General features: G+C 36.9%; 1 protein-coding gene and 1 pseudogene across 4 annotated transcripts; one reads left to right on the top strand and one right to left on the bottom strand.

Annotated features, from left to right (window-relative positions):
- Positions 1 to 986: 986 nt before the first annotated feature.
- Positions 987 to 8423, bottom strand: LOC120336378 (uncharacterized). 4 transcript variants are annotated; one of them, XR_013475465.1, is made up of 4 exons: positions 8086 to 8423; positions 7948 to 8007; positions 1124 to 7864; positions 987 to 1045 (listed from the first exon to the last, which is right to left on the bottom strand). XR_013475465.1 is itself a non-coding variant. In XM_078112997.1 (3 exons), exon 3 carries the CDS (start codon positions 7540 to 7542, stop codon positions 1567 to 1569), a length of 5976 nt encoding a protein of 1991 aa, XP_077969123.1. In that variant the 5' UTR covers positions 7543 to 7864; positions 7948 to 8007; positions 8086 to 8423; the 3' UTR covers positions 987 to 1566. The 4 variants fall into 4 exon arrangements, 1 of the variants encoding a protein (XP_077969123.1); XR_013475467.1 differs by having other exon boundaries at positions 7948 to 8423; XM_078112997.1 differs by having other exon boundaries at positions 987 to 7864.
- Positions 8424 to 14763: 6340 nt separating this feature from the next.
- On the top strand, positions 14764 to 20105 carry LOC120343809 (ATP-binding cassette sub-family C member 4 pseudogene; annotated as a pseudogene).
- The last annotated feature ends 4126 nt before the right edge of the window (positions 20106 to 24231 follow it).

Genomic DNA, 24231 nt, shown 5'->3' with positions numbered 1-24231 from the left:
TATACTGGTACTACTTTCAGAATAAAGTTGTTGCGACCAAGTGGTCGCACAAGAAACCCTAAGAACAGTAGGTAGTCCAGAAAACTTTTCACATAACAATTATCCGATGTAATGGCAGAAAGCTCTTTATTCATAATTCCAGATTATTGATTGCTATGTTTGCCACCGGACAGGAAATTTCGAAACTTGTGAGTTGTGGTCGAACTCAACATCCGCATGGTAACGAACAATCTTCGCTCATTATGCGTCAGCTCTCTTTTTTGTGAAACCTCGCTTGTCTAATCTCGTTGAAAATGCAATATCAGTGTGCGGAAATGCAATATCAACGTATACGAAACGTGCGAATATACCGAAATAGCGTATGCTTCGTCATAAAAATACCGGCGTGGGGAAAATTTGCAATTATGACATTGTTGCTAAAACTTGCTATTCTTAATTATGTGGTTATGTCTTTTGTCTCTGTCTCATATATTGGGTACTCGATGAATTCGAAATCTAGCACTGAATTGCAATTTGTGATACAATACATATATATATAAATAAGTGTTTCACGCACAACAATTCCCGATTAGTAATAAACTGTATTGTCGATTTAAGCAAATGACTTATTAGCTCTCCGCGTATATGTGTCTTTGTGTTCGTGGTACAAATTCCACATCGTGATGCAAAACTTGTGAGCATACTATCTGTAACCTCCCTTTCAACGTGACCCGGTAGCACAAGGTGTCACATAGAGAAAACTAACAAATCGAAAACGCATCTCCCAAATCCTTGTCCAAACACAACCAATTGTTGAAAACTTGTAATGAAATTGTAATTCGAAGAATTGATAGCATAACATGAAATGCTCAGCAATACACAAACATCACAATAGACGGAAATGAAAGATGGAAGACGGTTTTCTAAAACAAAATAACATGTCTTAGAACACTTATAAAACTAAATAATACCAAATTCAGCAATGATCCAAATATAAATAACATACCGATAATATTTATGACACCGGGTAAGAAAACTTTGTGAATCCACGAGAATACTTCACAATCTGTTAACAATGACAATATTTAATACACATACATCAGTGAACTTCAAATTATGCAACTTAAAGTACTAGCATTCTTACCCAAAAATCATTGCATAATACATTCTGGAAACATCAGTACACTTTCTTCACAGTAACAAATGTACGGCACAATATCTTAACACCAAGGGCAACAACCCAATAAATCCAGTTACTAACTAATTTAGATGTCTAAGTCATCTACAAGATAAACACAATAAACAGCAATAATTAAATCACAATAATACCAACACAAAGAAACTTTAAAAACTTGACTTGGCAGCAAAACAGCAGCAAAGTATGGTGCAATATTTATTAATGGCGGCGAACTCGACTTAACAGCGCCTACACGTGGCAACAATAATATTGCCAAACAATAATACTTGGATCCTGTGGATCGTGACGTAACATTCTCCCCTCCAAAATGGATAATTAGATATGAGCCATTTTCAAAAATTCAAATTCAATTACGTCACCTCACAAATCACAATATCCAAGTTCACAATTTAAGCATCACTGTGAATAATAAAACACAATTTGTTTATTGGTCTTTTAAGAAAGCCATTTTTTGTTTTAACTTTAACTTGGCGCACAGTCCCATTTTTATCAGGAAACACTTCAACAACTCGCCCCATGAGCCACTGGCAACGAGGTGCATCTTCAGAAATCATAACTATATCACCAATTTTTAAATTTGGTTTTTGAACAGTCCATTTTTGTCTTCCAATAAGTGTTGGAAGATACTCTTTATTGAATCTTCTCCAAAATTGATCAGCCATGTATTGAACTTGCTTCCATTTGAAGCGGTAACAATCCTTTTCAGTGAACACACCTGGCGATTCGTTTCGTGATCCTCTCAATAGCAGCAGATGATTAGGAGTTAGTGGTTCTTCATCATTCACATCAAAAGTCACCGGACAAAGAGGTCTTGAATTTAGGATTGATTCGACTTCAACAAAAAGAACATGTAATTTTTCATCTGTTAGAATTTGATCATTCAGCAATCCTCCAAGTATTTTTCTTATTGACCGGATGAGTCGTTCCCAGCATCCACCTGCTTTACTGTCAGTGGGACAATTCCAGTTCCATTCTATGTTCCTTTGACTCAAGAAATCATTGATATAATGCTGATTCCACTTCTTTATTTCATCACGAAGAACTTTATTTGTGGCTTGAAAATTTCCAGCATTGTCAGAATATATAGCTCTTGGCTTACTACGTCGTCCAATGAATTTTCGTAAAACATTGATAAATGAGTCCGTTGACAAAGAGTAAGCCACTTCAATATGCACTGCACGCGTGCACATACAAGTAAAAATACATCCATATCGTTTCACATTTGATCTGCCTTGTTTGACTAAGAAGGGTCCAAAAAAATCACATCCAACTTCAGAAAAAACAGGTTTGCTCACTGCCAATCTAGCATCTGGCAAATCAGCCATAATTTGCTGTCCAAGAGGTGCATTTCGTTTACGACATGATATGCAGTTCCCCAAAACTTTTCTGACAGCAACCCCGCCTTTGATAATCCAATATTTTTGTCGCAGTGATGTCCAAGTATGTCCCATTCCAGAGTGCCCAACCTCCTTGTGATGTTGGAGTATCACCAAATTGGTGAAATGATGGTCATAAGGCAGTATAATGGGATGTTTGACATCAAATTCCACTGGAGCTTTCTCAATACGTCCTCCAGCACGTAAAATTCCATTCACCAACATTGGCGTTAATTTCCGCAAGATGTTTCTGGATGACAGCCTTTTTCCAGCATCAATACATCCATCAGAAGATTTTGACAATTTATCTATGATTTCACCAAAGGACTGCCTTTGTACATATTTGATTAGAGCAAATTCACTTCTCCTCAGTTCATCAGCATACAGTGGTCCTTTGTGTAGGTTTTCCCCACTTTTTTTACTTCTTAAAAATGAAATGAATCGCAAAATCCAAGCAGTCGCCTTTTTCAGCGAATGCACATCAGAAAACTGCTCCACAAGTCGATTAGTAGCACTTTGATCTGTTAACATGCAAACCGGTTCTTGCAATTGTTTTACAAGCTGAAATTCATTAGGCAGTGGAGGCAACGACACAGGCTGAGGCCATTGCTCAGCATCTTTCCACAAAAATTCAGGCCCACTGAGCCATCTGCTTTTCGTGGCCATCTTCTTTACACCGATACCCCGCGATGCTTCATCAGCTGGATTCTGCTTTGTAGCTACGTAACGCCATTGTGACACTTCTGATCCTCCATCAATCTTGGCTAAGCGGTTTGCCACAAAAACCGGAAAACGCTTATTGCAATTTCTTATACTTTGCAAAACTGCAGTCGAATCTGTCCAGAAAAAAGATTCACATTCATTACCTAGATGAAGTTCACTTCTCAACATCTGGTCTATTTTCACTGATAAAACTGCAGCAGTCAGTTCAAGTCTTGGTATGGAAATTGCTTTCAATGGTGTCACTCTTGCTTTACCAGAAAGAAATGCACAATGTATATCTTGATTTTCATTGACCAGGCGTAAATAAGCCACTGCACCATAAGCAACCGAGGAAGCATCTGCAAAATGATGTATTTGCATCACTACAACTCTTCCAAATCCATTGGGCTTTACACATCGATTGATAGTAATATCTTTTAAAGCACTCAGCTGCTCAAGCCACTTCGTCCATTTTGCAACGTCACAATCAGGAATAGGCTCATCCCATCCAAGACGTTTTCTACATAAATCCTGTTGCATGATTTTTGCAACTATCACCACCACTGCTACAAAGCCTAGTGGATCGTATAACGAACTAACAAGCGATAGAGTAGTTCTTTTGGTCATCACATCAGGTGATGTCATATCTATATGGAAACCAAATGAGTCAAAACTGACTTTCCAATACACACCAAGAACACGATCAGACAGTGTTTCATCAAACTTCAAATTCAATATAGACTTGGCCTTCTCATCCTCAGGAATACTATTCAGTATTTTTTCACTGTTGCTAAGCCACTTCGTTAGTTTGAATCCACCTTTTTTCAATATTTCAGTAAGCTGTTGTTTCATTCGTAGGCCATCATTTTCAGAACACACAGATTTTAACAAATCATCCACATAAAAATCTTGTTCAATGGCTTCGATAACATCAGTGTCAAACTCCCCTCCAAAGTCCTGGGCGACTCTTTTCAGACAAAAGTTAGCAACAGTGGGTGAACTCTTAGAGCCAAACAAATGTACAGTCATTCTATGATCAATAGGCTCTTTTGACATATCTCCACCAGGCCACCACAAGAATCTGAGAGCATCTCTGTCTTTCGGATCAACATTAATCTGATGAAACATCGCCTCTATGTCTGCTACTAGAGCAATCCGCTCCTGGCGGAATCTCATAAGAACACCGGTTAATGAGTTTGCCAAATCTGGTCCACTCAACAAAGACTCATTTAATGAGTAGCCACGATACTGACATGCTCCATCAAATACAACTCTTGGTTTTAGTTTTTGTGGATGTACAACACAAAAATGAGGAATATACCATATCTGATTGCACTCTTTCAAATTGCATTTTGTCACCTTTTCTGCATAGCCTTTCGCTATGTAATCTTGAACTATTTCTACATATTTCATACGTAGATCATCATCGCGAACCAGTTTTCGCTTAAGGCTTGACAATCGAGACATAGCCAAATCACGATTATTTGGCAAAGTTCTCGCATGAGGACGCCACAATAGAGGTAATTGATAGTGACCATTTTCAAATTTAATTGCCTCATGCATCAAATTAAGAGCATACCTATCTTCTCGAGACATGTCAGTATCTGACATTTTTTGTGAATCAATGAAATCTGTTTTCCACATTCTCTCAAGTTGCATTTGCAGTAAGTCATTTTGATCATTTTTTATAAAATTGACATTGAAAGATAACAATTCTGACCTTTCAATTTTTGGACCAATCAATGTCCAACCAAATGGAGTTTTCCAAGCTATAGGCTGTCTTGGACGACCTCGTCTCACTTCTTGTACACAAAAAGCTTCTGGTACATTGGCACCAATCATTAGTAGTACTTCAGCATTGTCAATGTTAGATAAATTCAACCCTCTTAGATGTGCCATTCTGTTCTTTTCATTCATTGATAACGGAGCATTTGCTTCCACAGGTAATTTGTCAATTGAAAACACTTCAGGCAAATCCATAACTTCCTTGCTATCACAAGATTCAACCCGCAATTGAACTTTTGACCCCCTGTGTATCTTTGACTCACCATTCACAGTTGTTAATGAAATATCAGCTGGCTCCCGATGTAATCCAAGCATGTCAATCAGTTTGTCTGAGCACAATGTTATTGCTGAGCCAACATCTAAAAATGCATATGTCTCCACTTCTCGGTCATTACCGGATACCTTCACAGGCACAATACAAAAATACACGGACCTATTACTTTCTGTGGCCTGACACAAGCTTGATTCTGGCATGGAAGCTGGAGAAATGTTTTCTTTCTCACCAATAGTAGACTGTTCTTGATCAGGTTCATTATTTTCCTGAAATGAACGATGGATAAGTCTGTTATGCTTTGCAGTGCATCCATCCACTCCACATGAAAGCTTAGATCTGCACATACTGGCAACATGTCCATATTTCAGACAAATATAGCAAAGTCGACGTGCCCTCATAAATTTAATTCGTTCCACAATCGGCTTCTTCTTGAACTTTTCACATTTTGACAGATCATGAGGCATCGAACAATACATGCATTTAGTTCTTGTATGCTCACCTGAAGATGACAACTGCATCTTTTTCTCTGATACAGTTTCGGTGACATTGTGTGCCATTGTTCTAATTCGAGAAGTTTTCATTGGTTTCTCAACAACACTCACATAATCATCCATCATTTGACTAAAGGATGAATTGACTGCAGTTTCTTCTTCAGTCACAAACTCAATGAAATCTTGGAAAGATGGTTCTTCATCTCTCGCTATTATCTTCCCCACTCTACGTTTCCAAGCCATTCTCATACTAGGAAATAGGCGATTTGATGCTCTAGCCAAAATTTGTAGATTGTCCATTTCATTCTCTTTGTTTATGCCTTTCAAAGTGAGTTTGCAATCTTCCAATGTGCGAACAAATTCTTTAAGCTTTTCATGGTCATTGAATTTTATCTGTGGTCCATCAACCACCTTTTTCACACATGAATGAACTACCTCATGTGTTCTACCATAATTTTTCTCAAGCAGTTTAATTGCTTTTTGGTATCCTTCCTCTGGATCAAGCTTGGCACATGACTGAATGAGCTTTCGTGCTTCTCCGGTACAATGCTGGAGTAGATATGACAATCTGGCAGCATAACTATCAACATTTTCATCAATTTGAGCAGCAAAATTACGCCTGAACATATGATAATTCGTGGAATCACCAGTAAAATATAAAACTTCGGGTTTTGGTCTATTCAAATGCTTGATCAATGTCATAACATCATTTGACAATGATTGAGAAGAATCCGGAGGCCTACCACTGGCCGGTTGACAAGTCTTATTAACACTTGCCTGATCAGGGTTATTTGTAACCACTGACTGATTTGGAATATACATAGCAGGAATTCTATTGTCCTGATTTCCATCTTCAAATTTGCTTGGAACAAGTAAATCCAACACTCGAGGCACTACAGGGCCATTTACCCCAGCACTCGGTTTATCATCTAGTACAGATTTTGATTCAGTATTGACAGGATAATCTTCAACAGCCATTGCCAGAGTACCGGCATCAATTTTGCCCACAGCACAGCCAACGTTAGACTGTGCATAAACAGGTGTACTCTGCACAAGATGTAAGCTTTCACATGTGGTTTTGTTGGCTACCATGCCAACTTCTAGCACTTTTCTATTGGCCTTCTCTGAACCCACATGTCTCACATCCTTCGAAAAACGATTATCCGTGACATCAACATTCATTCGAACTGAACTAGTGGACTTCTCCCAAAACTCTTCTTCGGCATCAGCCGTTTGAACTTTGTGTTCCGAATCCAACATTTCTATTGACTGGTGGATTTGATTTATTCTGTTTTGGAGCTCATGTTTACGTTTAATCTTTTCAAGTTCCAATCGAGCCAATTTAGCTTTTACTTTAGCTTCTGCTCTTCGATAACTTGATCGTGAACTTGCACTTGAAGGATGACTAGACTGTGTTGATTTCTCCAATTGAGAAAACTGATCTGCTGCTGCTTTGACTACAGCCAGCAGCCATTGCTGCACTCTACTATCAAATTCTGCCTGATTCTGTTCAATACTTTCCATCCAATTTGCATTGTGCTCAAAAATTGCAGATGGATTCTCACTACAGAATTTCATGAGTGCCTGAAATGTTTCAGAAATGTGCTTCGACAATTCCTGAACAGAAACAGCATTTTTGCGATCCATCATAAGGGATTCGACCCTTAAATACAAGTCTTTCAGTCGACCTTCCAATATTTCAAAAATCAAACGTTGACTGGAGTCTGAACTTGACATCTTCAAAAAGTTATGTTGTTGCTTTATTCGATAATTAGATTCTGTTCAGAATTGTGTTATTCATGTGATATCGATAATTCTATATTCTGATATTATCGAAAACTTTATGTAACCTCCCTTTCAACGTGACCCGGTAGCACAAGGTGTCACATAGAGAAAACTAACAAATCGAAAACGCATCTCCCAAATCCTTGTCCAAACACAACCAATTGTTGAAAACTTGTAATGAAATTGTAATTCGAAGAATTGATAGCATAACATGAAATGCTCAGCAATACACAAACATCACAATAGACGGAAATGAAAGATGGAAGACGGTTTTCTAAAACAAAATAACATGTCTTAGAACACTTATAAAACTAAATAATACCAAATTCAGCAATGATCCAAATATAAATAACATACCGATAATATTTATGACACCGGGTAAGAAAACTTTGTGAATCCACGAGAATACTTCACAATCTGTTAACAATGACAATATTTAATACACATACATCAGTGAACTTCAAATTATGCAACTTAAAGTACTAGCATTCTTACCCAAAAATCATTGCATAATACATTCTGGAAACATCAGTACACTTTCTTCACAGTAACAAATGTACGGCACAATATCTTAACACCAAGGGCAACAACCCAATAAATCCAGTTACTAACTAATTTAGATGTCTAAGTCATCTACAAGATAAACACAATAAACAGCAATAATTAAATCACAATAATACCAACACAAAGAAACTTTAAAAACTTGACTTGGCAGCAAAACAGCAGCAAAGTATGGTGCAATATCCATTAATGGCGGCGAACTCGACTTAACAGCGCCTACACGTGGCAACAATAATATTGCCAAACAATAATACTTGGATCCTGTGGATCGTGACGTAACACTATCTACAGCAGCCTGGTTTCGACCAAGCCTATCTTATTTTCGCGACAGCCCTCTGGATGGTGAAATCAGGCTTGCCTAATCTCGTCGAAATGCAATGTCATTGTGCGTAAACGCAATATCAACGTACACGAAACGTACGAATAATGGCATATTCGTTGTCAGAAAATGCCGGAGTGGGAAAAATTTGCAATTGCGACATCATTGCCATTTCTTATTATGTGTTTCTATATCCTGTGTCGGCTGTCGAATATATTGTGATACATTACTTACATATATAAATGAGGGTTTTGCGATTAGTAATAAACTTTGTTGTCGATTAGCATAGGCTTGCACGTAATTGACAAAAATCAATTCCGTAATTACGGCAAAATCAATTACGTAATGACCCCGTAATTGCGATATTTTTCCATGCATTTAAACCTATCATAACAACCAATTGAATCCACTTCTTTTCCGAATGGGACATTGAAGTTGGGTTTTCATATTCTTGGCAGTACTACACGCCGTCGGCAGATGTTAAAGGCAAATATCAAGTAGTGAATTCAAATTAATTTTATTCTGATTTTTATCTTTTGTGTTAGCTTTGGTTTTCCTTTATCACCTTCGCAAATTAACCGTCCCATTTTTATGCGATCAATTTTATTTTATTATTACCGACACTGGTATACGGATATTTATGGAAACGATAGTTTTTTAAAACCACCTTAGTGCTGAATAAAAATTACGGGTTTCTAATTTATTAACTAACGACGAGCGTATTCTCTCGTTTGATTATACTTGCGATTTCCTCGCGACGAAGACTTGTTTTTGCAGCGTCTTCTGCATTATCCGATATTACTGCCTTGTTAGCATTTTATAATAATAATTATTGATGTCGACTTATTGACGATATTCCGATTACCATGCTTCATTTTACATTCAATCATTTCGCGGACTGAATGTTTATAACATTGTTTGCGATAAATTTAAGATCAAATATTATTTATTTGAGTATAATTTAAATATGGAACTTATATGATATGCCTTCTCCGAAAACACAAAGTTATATCGCAAAACAATGCATTTTGTGACATTTATTTTACACTCACGACATTTATTTGCTAACTCAAGTCGTCGATCCTATCGGCCAAGATTGACACAAGTTTGGTCGAGTGCCGGTGGTATTCAAGTCGACGATAAATCAAATTAAGTTGCCGCATTTGGTAAGACAGTTAATCATATATGGCCGAAATATTGAGAGGAATTGTGAAAAACATCATGAGCAAGGCCAAGTCCGGACTGATATATAACGATAAAACCGTTAACAGAACATCAAGATTTTGTAATAGAAAATGGATCTCGCACAGAATAAACACACTGGCTCATATTTGATTATATATGATCCGTCGTTTTGCTGTTTCTCTGCCGTCTCAATCGCTTTACCGATGCCGAGAAGACGAAGTTGCGTTGGTTCATTACGCAATCTCTCTTTTGTCGTCATATTGCTATTTGATAAGCGCGACATTAATTATCACGGCGAGGTATTGGCGCGAGTGATCAATCGCTCTTTTCGCTTATTCGGTTCCAATTCGTCGCGAAAGCTCTTCGTTAAATTTCACAAGATCGTCGTGCTGAAATGTTATGGATATTTTCCTGTTTATACCCCAAGTCTGAAATAAAACAGCCAAAAACAGTATGATATTCCATGTTCATATATCAAGTGTTCATATTAACAAGAAAGAATGGTTAAGCATTGCTAATCCACACTTGGTGGGGAATTCCCACTATTTAAACGCGTGACTATAAAATAGAAACGGAACATATATATTATATACCATAAGTAACGGAAAACTGGAACAAGTAAATAATAAATAAAAGTAAAATGGATACAAATGTTTGATAGACCATGTTTGAAAGATTGATCTCCTGCGTTCATTAGTCATTTCACACGAAGAAGTTGAAACCGGGCGTGTTAACGTCCATCAGTCTTAACACAATTCTTCCCCCTATCTACGGTTATTATGTACATTGGCCATGGCCATGCTAGATAAGAAGCGAGAGAAGTTGAAACCAGGTGTGTTGGCGTCAATATGTCTCAACGCAATTCTATCCCTTATCTACGGTTAAGTTACGGGAGAAGTTAAAACCAGGTGTGTTGGCGTCAAACGGCCCTACTCAGTTCTTCCCCCTTAACTACGTTAATAATTTACATTGGCCATGCCAGAGAAGTTGATAATAGGTTAGTAAATGGCAACGCGTCAGGCCTTCCTTCACCTACGTAACAAGAGAGAGAAAAACGGCTGCGAATACCGGAACTCTCTTCTACTTGTTGAGCTTTCATTTTTCGCAATCGACGAAATTGACTGCTTTGAAGAAAGCTCGTTTCAATGCAATAATTACGACTTTACGTAATTCGTAACTTCCCTTCCGTAACTCCAAATAATTACGTAATTCCGTAAATCCGTAAATTACGTGCAAGCCTAGATTAGCAACTAACTTATATTTCCTTCCGCGTATATGTGTCCTGGTTCAAAATCCACATCGTGAAGCAAAATTTGTGAGCATACTCCGCAACCGCCTAATTTCGAACAACCCTATCATATTTTCGCGACAGCTCTCACGTTGGTGAAATCCGGTTTGCCTAACCTCGCCGAAAATGCAATGTCATTGTGCGTAAACGCAATATCAACGTATAAAAAACGTACGAATAGAAACAATGGTGTATGACGAAAATTGATATTTCGACATCGTTGCTTTTCCTAATTCTGTGTCTCTGTCGCATATATTAAGTACTCCGCAAGGGGTTATTCCTCAGTCATGCTGTAGCGTATGTTCTGTAACAGGCTACTCAGGCACGAGTGGGGAAAGGAAATACCACGTGAAACCAATGCAGCTGGTTACGCATGAAATTGGAATAGTTAGCGATTTGTGCAATAGGAAATTACACTGTCAGGCAAGGCAGATAGAACGGGGTATGAATACAAGCGTAAATTTTGCTGTACATGATTGAAGGGGTGATAGCCAGTAGTGGGATTCAGCCGGTTCGCACCGGTTCTATGGAACCGTCTCACGCAATTTTATGAGATCAGCGAACCGGTTAGCATTACATGACTTTTTGTAACAGAACAGCCTGAAAATTCGACATTTGTATGATGGAACCGGCTGACAACACATTTGAATCCCACCACTGGTGATAGCACATTTGAACCCATACATTTGCACCCGTATATCCGCGGGTTCAATCTATATGCGGCATGGGTTAGGGTTAGTATGGGTTCAAATATCCGTAGGTGCAAATTTCCATAGGTGCAACTGTCGTGGGTTCAAATGTAATGGAACCACGATACAATTATTAGCAATATATTATGTTGTGAGATTGGGAGATTCGCGATTCTGTCTGTCTTACAATTTAAGTTCGGTGTCTGAGCATTACAGCTTAAGAACCTTAATACAGACCCCCTATCATATTAATACAGTATATGCCTTTTCTACCCAAAGATTTTATTTAATCGGTATGCAACAGACTATGTTTGAATTGTCTGTGTGAAAATATAATGCTAATATTTGTATCGTAATAAAAAATTTAATCGATAGGTAATAACTCGTGTACACAGTGATTTAATGAAAAGTGTCATATATATTTATGTGCACATTGGACACATTTGAATACAAATTGCAAGCGAGTTATTATTTCGTCTCCACATAGCGCACTATAGTTTTATCGTATGAGTTAGCATGCAAAAATTTTGTTACATGTAAGTGATGCGATGGGAATTACGGAAACGCGTGTAGAGATTTCGTCATAGAATATAATGAAGTATGTATACTGCGCCATAGCGAGATACCCGGCCTAAAGTATCAAATATAAAAAGTTACGCCAAGTAAATATGGGATGATATGCAATTATGCATAGCCACAGACGCTTGGCATAGTCATAGACGCTAGTATTTAGAGCCGAGTTCGTGAAATTTAGGAAAAGCTTATTTCAGTTTTATTGTTAATGCTATTTTATAACATATACTGTATATGTATATCGACGTGAAACTACGAAATAAAACTAACCTGGCAGATACTTCCGCTAAATATCCGGGAATAACAAAATTAATATATTTATCTGTTGTTACCCGATAAAAATATTTCAACCGGATTCAAAATTGCATTTTCCGGCTTTTTTAATACATTTTATTTAGCTACTGATTGGATTAAAGTTTTTGTTATTTCGCTGTGTGGACGGACGTAGTTGTATCAAACTGTTTATTACCTGTCGTTATTAAAAACGCTTTTTGTAAAGTTTGGCACTATTTCAAATCATAAAAATTGATTCAAAAATTATGAAAAAATGTATAAGCACATCGAAACAAATAAAAATTTTATAACCAGAATGTGATGTCTTGGGTATTACCAAATCACCAATAGACAGAAAATTACAGTTTATTATACGACAAAGTAAGACATCAGTATAACACAGCCCAACGATAGACACTTCAAACACAAGAATGAATAACAAGCACGCAGACGGGTAGGAGCAATTACGAGAAAACAATTATGACATCATAATCACAAATCTAGTCCGTGTTAAAAACAACAAGCTATGACGTAAATAAATACACACCACAAAGCAGTGTCTGAAAAAAATGAGCTTAATTCAAATACCACGATGCTTTACCTTCAAACACTCTCCAGAGCACAGCTGGGCCATTTTCCGTACCAGCGAATGAGGAATGATGCAAGATTCAGAAATAATTTAATAGTCGTTGGCGAATGCGACACTGTGATCATACTCGCAAAATGTAGTATTATTCTGTATGCTTTGGTTGGGTCAGGTAATTATTCATCACTTGCCGATATACGACTTTAAAGTGTGAAAACTTACATTTCATATTGGTATATGTAATGGTTCAACTGTATCTTGTTCATCACGTTTCCCGAACACCAACTTATTTTTGTTAATCTTCGTAACACAGTGATTCAGGCGTGGCAGTGGGCATGAGCCAGTAATTCTCACGAATCATAATAAAACAGCGAAATCTTGGGTGAAATTTCTGATCTCATGATACCATAAAAGTAAAAAACAATAAATGAAATCGCGTGGGGGATAATTATGTGAGAGAAGATTGCTTGGCTCATCGAGGCCGTACGGTGATTTACGTTCCCATGGGTTGGTTTCGGCTTCCTCAGCCATTTCTAGCCCAGGCATCGGAAACAAAGTAGCTGCCTGCAACACAGACAACGCTTCAGCGAAACGATGCATAAAAGGAAACTTCGTATTCAATAATCATCAGAAATTTTGCAATGATTGAGCACCGAAAAAATAAGGCTTTGTCTTGTCAAGAGTTGGGTAACATTCGAACGATTGCAACGAGACTTCAAAAAGTACTCAAAAGTGGGGGAATTTCCAATTCAAGTGGCGGAATCCATGCCGCTAAGTGTTTGAAGAAAGCAAACAAACGATGTAATGATGTTGCGTCATAAGGTAGTTGCGAGGACATCATTGCACCATACCATGTTGGAATTCAATCTGGCAAAAAGGTTACGAAATTGCGCCATAGTCTATATATGTACATGGAAGTATGGATAAAGTGCCTATCGAAATTCTAGTTACCGGTACCGTGCATTATTTGCTGGTCTGATACCGGTACCGGGATTAATTGCTGGAGAATTCAACCTACCGATACTGTAGAACTGACATTCCTAAGGAACAGGAAACGCAGAGTGAAGTAGTTGATTATCACAGTATAATGGCTCATACTGCCTAACGTTTAAATTCCTGTTGCTGTAGGCTAGTACGATATCGTACCGGTACCTGTATTGAATGATTATTGTACGGTACTGACAAAACTAAGAATACTGGAATACCAAGAGTATGATTAAAAATAGGCATCCATCTTACAGTCTTATCGAAGGATATGTACAACTTCATATTCATTACTCCTTCTACATATGTATTCAAGATTATCAATTGGTTGCCTATCTTCTATAGCCCATGAATGATGAATTTGTCGGCTTTCAACTTATAGTCTTATGTAGTTATTAACTTGTGATATTAAAATGTTTGAGAGTTAACATCCTTTCTATTTTATCAGTTTGTATGGTTAGGATAGGATTTACATATTTATCCCGGGGGGAGAGGAAAGCCCATAATATGGCCTAACCAAATGGCGAACCACGGCCTCGCGTCCAGTCACCATTCCATGTCGGGTATGGGATTTGTAGTTATTTGTTTTCAGAAGCATGGACTTGATAGTGGATGAAGCTGTGGTTGGAACAACAATAGTGCCATTTTGCAAATGATAAGTTTCATTCCTAGAATGCATTGAACAAACCGATTGGTAATTTATTATTCTAATAACTTTTATTAACCTTTACAGAAAATATGCTAATTCATTTGAATATAAATAGATAATACTTCACAAACAAGATGAAGAAATTGCAGCCAAATAAAAGAGAGAATGCAAATATATTATCATTTTGCACTTTCTGGTGGATGAATTCCTTTTTTGTAAAAGGAGCGAAGCAATCCCTCTCAGATGAAGATATGTTACAGCTATCTAAAGAAGATACTTCAGAAACAGTTTCCCAAAAATTAGAAGAAAATTGGACACTTGAAGTCTCTAAAGCAAAGAATGGCAGAAAACCAAGCCTTAGTCGTGCTATTGTTAAAACATATGCTTTCTTTTTTTCTAAAATTGGATTACTCATTCTGGTTGAAGAATCTCTCAGAACAATCCTCCCACTTATGGTTGCAAGACTCATCTCATATTTTGAAAACATGGATTCTATGCCAGTATCGGACGCATACATGACAGCAACTTTCATTAGTGTTATTTCATTCTTTTTAGCAATCTTTCATCATATTTATTTTTACTATGTTCAGCGGTTAGGTTGGCATCTCAGAGCTGCTGCATGTGCACTCATGTATAAAAAGACATTACGGCTGAGTCAAAAAGCACTGAGTGAGACAACCACTGGACAAATCGTGAATCTTGGTGCAACGGATGTCTTAAGATTTGATTTTCTGCCCTTGTTTATTCACTACATCTGGGTGGGACCACTACAATCGGCCATTTGTGCCTATATATTATGGGGTGTAGTTGGACCAGCTATGTTTTCAGGCTTTGCCATTTTATTTCTAATAATGATTTGCCAAAGTTTAAATGGAAAAGTCTTTGGAAGCTTAAGAATGAAAACTGCAGTTATCACCGATGAGCGTATTCGACTCATGAATGAAATCATTACTGGAATGCGGATAATTAAAATGTATACATGGGAAAACCCATTTGCAAAGGCGGTGGCGGCTATTCGCAAAAGTGAAGTACGAAAGGTGATGTGGACTGCAATGCTTCGTTCCTTCAACTTGTCAATGTTCATATGTGCTCCAAAAATAATAGCATGTGTTACATTTCTTGTTTATATTGGGAATGGCGGTGAACTCACTACTTCTCAAGTATTTACTGTGATTGGGATTTATAATGTTATTCGAGTGTCTATGGGATTATTTTTTCCATTGGCAATTGAAAAAATTGCAGAATCCAGGATATCAGTCGGAAGAATAGAAAAATTTCTACTATTGGATGAAACAAAAAATATAAATCAAGTCGGTGAATCCGGTAATAGTAAATGTGGAAATAATTCTATAGATAAGAAAATGGCTGCCGATAAAAGTTTTGTAGAAATTATAAATTTTGATGGTAGCTGGGATGATAATGGAAAAGTGGATAAAAATTCAATTTTGACATTGAAAAATATTAATATAAGAGTTTCATCTGGCCAGTTACTGGCAGTCATTGGTCCTGTTGGTTCAGGAAAATCATCTTTACTGAGTGCAATTTTGGGAGAATTGCCTGCATCTGCGGGAGAAATTAAAATTCATGGTGATATAGCATATGCAAACCAAGTGCCCTGGGTATTTGCTGGATCAGTCCAAGAAAACATTCTATTTGGAGAAGAATATGATGCAGATTGGTACGATAGAGTAATACATGCATGTGGTCTGGAGAGAGATCTTGAATTATTACCAAATGGAGATTCAACAATAGTGGGCGAGCGTGGTGTTACATTGAGTGGAGGCCAAAAGGCACGAGTCAACTTAGCTCGCGCTGCATATCGTAAAAATGCAAATATTTATCTGCTTGATGATCCGTTGAGTGCTGTAGATGCAGCAGTTGGAAATCATTTGTTTCAACATTGTATATCTGGGATTATGAAAGATAAAGTTTGTATTCTTGTAACACATCAGCTTCAGTTACTACAAGATGCTGATATCATTATCATCTTGAAAGAAGGAAAGATCGTGGGTCAAGGTACTTATAATGAACTTCAAGCAGATGGAACTGATTTTGCTGCTCTGCTTGAAGAGAAAGATGAAGTCCAACCTGGCCTAGTAGAGACTCAACTCTCAGAAATTGAAGATGAAAACTCAGTTTTGATTAAACAGAGACTAGATCCAAAAATGACAGCTTCAACTATTTCATTGAAGTCTGCATTGTCACAGGAAATGATGGGTTTATTAGGTGAGGATCCTATAGATTCGGACACAACAAACCTAGAAGATGATAAGAACGGAGAAGCATCTGAAGAAATGCGGGTGCAAGGAAGTGTTGGTCGAAGTGTTTATCTTGAATATTTTCGAGTTGGAGCAAGCAAGCTTTTTTGTTTCTTCTTTATTATAGTTATTTTATTGAGCCATATTTCATTTATTTTATGTGACTGGTGGATATCAATGTGGGCAACAAAGTATGAAGAACACCAACAGCTTGGGAGTGACTTACAATCCAATGTATCAAGTACTCTGAACTGGTCTACTACAATAATGGAGGATGTTACTTTACCATCAACTTCTGAAAGTTCTGATGTATTTGACACAAACTTTTATATGATGATATATGCGTGTCTTACTGCAATAACATATATTTGCATATGGGTTCGAGCAATAATGCATTTTTATCTTTGTGTGTCATCAGGCATACATATGCATAAAAAAATGTTTTATGCTATTTTGAGATCACCAATCAGATTTTTCGATACAAATCCTTCTGGACGAGTGTTGAACAGATTTTCCAAAGATATCGGTCAAATTGATGATCTTTTGCCATTAACTTTTTTTGACTTTTTGTACATATTTGGCCTTATTGCTAGCATCCTGATCCTGGCTATTATTGTTAATTTTATGGTGGCTGTTATAACACTGCCATTGGTTGTTGTTTTCTTCTGGTTAAGGCAGTATTATTTAAAAACTTCACGGGATATTAAAAGATTGGAGGGAGCTACCCGAAGTCCAGTTTTCAGTCTCCTGTCTTCTACATTGCAAGGTCTTACTACAGTCCGAGCATTTAGAGTCCAGGATACATTCGAAAAGAAATTTCATGAAAGACAAAACTTGCACAGCAGTGCTTGGTACTTATTCTTATGTGGGGGTCGATGGCTCGGAGTTCGATTGGATCTTTTAAGTGCAATTTTCATAACAACTGTCACCTTTATGTGTCTCATCACGATATCATTTATTGATGTTGATCCTGGTCAAGTTGGTTTGTCCTTGACCTATTGTATCACTCTATTAGGAATGTTTCAATGGGGTGTAAGGCAGAGTACAGAAGTAGAAAATTTGATGACTTCGGTTGAAAGAGTTCAACAATACTACAGTATTCCTTCAGAAGCTGCAGATGAAAAACCGGACAAGAAACCACCTGCTTCATGGCCAAACCTCGGAATAATTACCTTTGATCGAGTTTCGTTTGCGTATTATTCTGGTGGTCCAGATGTGTTAAAGAAGGTTCGTTTCAATGTCAAATCACAAGAAAAAGTTGGCATTGTTGGTCGAACAGGTGCTGGAAAAAGTTCTCTTATTTCTGCTTTATTTCGCCTGTCTGAATTAACATCCGGCGAGATATATATAGATGGAATTGCAATTACACCTTTAGGATTGAATGATTTGAGAAGAGCATTGTCAATTATACCACAGGATCCAATTCTATTCACTGGGACTATGCGAAGAAATCTTGATCCATTCACACAATACAGTGATGAGGATTTATGGGATTCACTTGAACAAGTCCAGCTTAGAGAGGTAGTGGAATCTCTTCCTCTGAAACTGGATAGTGAACTTGCAGAATCTGGTTCAAACTTCAGCGTTGGACAACGACAACTTGTTTGTCTCGCTCGAGCCATTCTTAAAAAAAGCAAAATCTTAGTTATTGATGAAGCGACTGCAAATGTAGACTTGAGAACGGATCGTCTTATCCAAGTCACAATAAGGGAAAAGTTTAAATATTGCACAGTTTTAACTATTGCTCACAGAATTCATACGATCATAGATTCAGACAGAGTGATGGTGTTGGATGCAGGAAAAGTTATAGAATTTGATCATCCTCATACTTTGCTACGAAACTATGAAACAATGTTTTCAAAGATGGTTGAGACAACAGCCAATGGTGCAGCAGTATTGAAGAAGATGGCAGAGGAAGCTTACAAATCTCAAAATCAACCAAAGCTTTCACTTCCCACTACTATAAAAGATAGTGATAGGTCTTATCTGTCAAGATTTACACCATCACCAGAAACCTACGATGCAATAGAGTTTGAAACTGGATTATAACATGGAACAATTCATTTTCTGAAATTCAGACTATGTGGAGTTTGAAATGACGACTCCACAGTTCTGCTATACAGCTCCATCATGATATTTATTAAATTACCGAGCAACATTCCATAGAATATTTATTTATGATCATGTCTGTGGTAATTTTTGTGCTAGATCAAACATGTTCGTTATTTTAGGTTAGGTATATTCAAAATATACCAAATCTATGTTTTAGTTTTAAAATATTAAAGCAATTTTGCATCATTTGCATTCAAAACCATAACTTTTGTGGTAAGCAATCATTCTCTTTCATTCCAGGAGGATTTAATTTTCCGAATTCGTTATTCAATTTTCTGAAATAATTTTCAATTCATCACGAATTTTTGAAATTATTCTTGGTCGACTACCAAGCAGCATTTCTGCTTGAGATTTCTCGAGATAAAAAAAATGGTGCTGTATTGCCAATCAATACAGAAACCTATCTTGTTCTAATTAAATTTCTCGTCTGAAACATCCACAGTATTTGAAATAGCTTCTTGTGAATTGGCTATATATACACAACAAACTTTAGATAAAAATTCATTGCATAGTCTATTTTGTATAAGTGCAAATGTAATATAATATGCTGCAACTGTATGTTCAAATAGTACTTTTTTAAATGATATTTCTTCGATGTTACTGCCATTTGCCCTTGTTAATCAGTGATGTTTATGTATGATTTTGGCCTCTTATCATTATCATGACTATATGTATATTGCTTCTCATAATTTGTATTTTTCGTTCGATGGGTATTAAAATATCCTTTCCCACATTATTCATCATTTAAAATCAAGATGCCGAGGAGCCAATATTCGACCGAAAAATTATTAGGGAATGAAGGATTTTATTAAAAGAATATTTATGTTGTTTGGTGAAGAAAAAATTGAACTCTGCCATACATTGTGATATACACATACTTCTGTTCTATTCATTTATGAACACACATTTCTATTGAGCTACATAGCATTCTTTCTTTTCACTGTTATTGTAATTTGGTGCCTGCCTCTATTTAGCATAATATGGTGTTTGACACTTATTTCCCTGATTTGAAATACAACACTTAACATAGTTACTTCATCTAGTTGTCAAGCTCGAGTTGCTACTAGTGAGAACCAACCATGCAAAATAGAAGTAAAGAGGTTAGGAGCTAATACGGGTAGTTGAACTTCTGTTCGCATAAGATGTTTTAATCAGTCCCGAACACGACCAGACTATGAAAAAATATCTTCGTTGAAAAATCATATGTGCGATTGATAATATCGGGACGGATTGTGATCGTTTATCAGTGATTCTCAAACTTTTTTATGCTTGCGGCACACCAACCACTAATATTATACCGCAATAAGCAAATGAAAAAAATGCGTCACACTTGTAAAAAGAAAGTTAGCTTCAAACAAAGTTATTATGCAAATGTTATTGCGATGGATGTGCCTGTTTTTAGAACAAATATGATTGAAACGAGATTCCGTCGTTGTCTAGCACACCTGCATTTCGTCGCCAATTCCAAAAATCGCTCCCTTTTTTTGTGCTTCTGATCTCAGTTAGTGCTATAAATCCGTCATCGACAAAGAGAAATCAGCAATATAGCTTTTGCGATGAGTTGAAGAGGGGATTCGCAATGTTTTCACGCCAATAAAGGGATAATATTCTCAACCGTGAAGATATTGAGGTAAGTTACCATGATTTCTTTGAGCTTAAGAATTCTGACGTTTTCTATGTTAATAATATCACAATTTTTTTTCTCATAATAACGGAATCCCACATGGAGTCGATTTTTCCAAGTACCGGTCTACGGTTTTTGTCTCGTGTCACTTATTATAGCCTGAAATTAAGTCCTTGCTACAGTAATTACTTATCGATCTTGATCGGCAAGTATGTTGATAGGTATATGTCTGTGTGTTAGATGCACGCGATAACTCACGAAAGTGAGATTGGATCTGCTGCAGATTCAGCATGTGCATTCATCATAGCTCGGATCAGAAGCCTATTGATTTTGAATGGATTATGTAGTATAATTAGCGAGTTATTAATTAATTAGTGATGGAACACACGGTGTCACTATGGAGTAAGACCACTGTTTTGGGGGATCCCCTAACCTTCGATCGATAAGTTTTCGGTGTCCAACCGAATTCTAGTTTTGTGTATTGTTCTGTCACCTTCGGGTTTCGGGAAACTCGAGGTAAGGCTGACGTAGGGTTGCCTTGATGCCATCTTCGTCAAATTTGACGACTGCTTTTAGAGCGGGGTCATTGTATAAATGTTCCATGAGATCAAGTCCAGAAAGGCGAAACCTCTAAAAACTGTTTTAAAAAAAAACGAGGAAAAACCTAATTTCAAGTTGATCATTATGCATTATGATGACCATTTCTAGCTTTCGCCGCTGCCTCGAAAACTCCAAATCACTTTTTTGGTAGTGCTCACGTATTCGTCAATGTTTATGGCCTTTTTCCTTATTAAATAGGGCCTATCTTCCATAAGCTCTAATGTAGAAACCGTTATTAATATTTAAATACTTATAAACGTATGACACACACACACTAATAAACAAAAATGCGAAAACTTCAAAACTATATCAGACGTATGGATTTGTTCAAAAAGAATTGTTTTAAAACAATTGTTTTAAATCAAGTTTTTTTGCCTGTTTTGTTCAAAATGGCTGTACTATTTAATTTTTTTGAATTAAATAGGTTGAAAAAAAATGGACGTGAAAACTTGCCAAGCGCTTCTTATTTACAATAAATCTTTCAAAACGCCACAAATATCGATAAAGGCTCATTCACACCTACTCAAGCTGTAGTTCAGTGGTTGGCGCAGTAAGACGCAAGCGATAAGCCATTACGTGCTGCGATGAAACCACCTTGCGAAAATTGAAATGCGATCGAATAAATGAGTTTGTATAACCTCGAAAAACTAACTTCAACCTTATAAAACCAAGTATGTTAAGCATAAATTAACCGAACAGTATTAACCGTAACGATGACTTCATTTTATGAGAAAAATGTCAATACATGACCTCGAAATCCATTTTATGGCGTCATAACAGATTAGTTGTTTGTCTTTGCATCGGAGGACTCTTACAATTAACATAAGCTAGGTCAGGGTGTATCATCGTTCATATAAGTAGATTACCGCCAATATAAGCATATTCTTCATTATCGCAACCCACTCGTTTTGCCGAAGGGCTGCACTTGATCGAATTGCTTTTGTAGTAGGCTCGTGAGCTAATTTTCATGATTTTTCTTACTCAAAACGACTCTCTGATAGCTCGGCTAAACATTCCGGGTAAAATCTTATGACTTTGGTGAAGATATAGAGTGGCTATAAATGTACGCAATAGTGGTAAAAGTCAAAATAAAAATTTTTACTTACATATTATAATTTCGGCTGCATGTGCAGCGGCCAGAATGCAAGGTTTTGGCGTAGTTTCGCGGCGATGCAAGGGGTATTTCAATGAAAAATACAAAAAAAAAATTGATTTTAAACAAGCCCTTGTTTTAAAACACGATGTTTTTTTAGAATTGATAAAAAACAAAACCCTAATCAGACGTACAAAAATCTTCTTAAAAACTGACATCGTATTTAAACAGAATTATTGAAAAGTAGACTTTGAGAGCTCCCGAACTTGTGGCAAATCATTTTCATTCATTGTGGATATTGGATAAGTGGACAAAAATATGCACTTACCACATAATAGTTTTGGTATTCTGGAAAAAGACTTTTTGTGCGCTCCGATATTCTTCTTCCATCAAAGGCAGATATGGACATGATTATATTTGTTCTCGGTGTCAACTTTTCTATTCCTCTGTTCTCTGATGCATGCTTCAAATTTTGTTGTTGTTGCGTCTTGGCTGTTACCCCACTTCCTTAATAAATGATACACTAATTCGAGGAATCGACCTTGGTGGATACTGTCGTCGATTTTCAGATTAGGATATTCCAACACTAAGTTTTGTGCACTGACAAGTCGTTCCTGTCGGTTTGGCTTTCTGCCCATCAATTGATGTCTTGTTACGGCTAGATACAAGGCTTTGCTCAAGGGCGATTGTGCGCTATTGAGGTAGGTTTTTAAATTGGTGCATATAGAGAGGGAATGGGGTAGGAACTGGACCTCGGTAATGAAATAGGAGAAGGGATTGGAATTTCGATATTATCAGGTGCTGCCTCCCGACAAGTTCAGTTCCGTCTCTGGATTTTCTGATCAAAGGTCAAGAACGGGCAGTGCACGTCTGAGGAGTGAGGAATAGAGAAGATCTAACATCTCCCCCCATAAATGTTGTGGAGTTGTCCGAAATACCAAAAACATTTATCACCAAAGTATTGCTTTAAAATCGCGACAAAATATTTCACGAAACGTACTTCACCGTCATTTTTTTCCGTGTATAGAAGTAGGTTAAATAATGATGTAAGATTGATAAAACTCATTTATATTGAATTCGTCTACAGGTAACATATATATATAATTAAATTATTCGAATAACGAATTAAACATGTGACGTATTAAATAGAAAGGACGACGTTGGTCCGATGAGTCTCTGCTTAGTATTGTATTGTTGCTAAGTGATGAGAATAATCATCACATCAAAAACTTGTATGCTCTTGTTTCGTTGATTTTCGTCAAATTCAATGACTTCACTAGATGTTTTATTTTTCAATCTAGATGTTTCTCTAGGTCTATCTAGAGACATTTTAGTCAGGCAAAAGTGACGGCCCTGGTAACGTCATCTTCTTCCCAACTCAGCTGACACGATGACTCTGGTAGCTTTCGCGGCCCCTCGTCAATTGTTCAAATATTGTATATATATCTGTTTTATTTAATTGATCTTTCTATTATTATTTTTTTTTATTTGCGTCTGTCCAATGTTTCATGCACGACGAAATAAATATCGGAATCTTTTTATGATATGGTTTACCTAACGTTTCGAATGTCTATAGACAAACTTTAAGAGGATATTAAAAGTCACCATATATACACGCAAACGCAACTATATAGCCCCAACTCTTATCATCGATAGCTATTTATTCCTATCCAACGTGTCGAAGATGAAAATCATCACATAACGCGGAATATTAAATTAAAAAGATGAAGGTATAACAATCTGTATCTAAAACAAAGATAAATACTCTCCTGGAAACATGCAATTCAAATCGTCTTTCATGGTATTAGATTTGTGTATTTGAAAGGACCCATACAACGCGACTTGCC

The sequence above is a fragment of the Styela clava genome, chromosome 5 (assembly GCF_964204865.1).
Source record: "Styela clava chromosome 5, kaStyClav1.hap1.2, whole genome shotgun sequence".
NCBI classification, from domain to species: Eukaryota; Metazoa; Chordata; class Ascidiacea; order Stolidobranchia; family Styelidae; genus Styela; species Styela clava.
The sequence above is the reverse complement of the archived record's forward strand: the minus strand, read 5'-3'. Positions and strand labels throughout refer to the sequence as shown.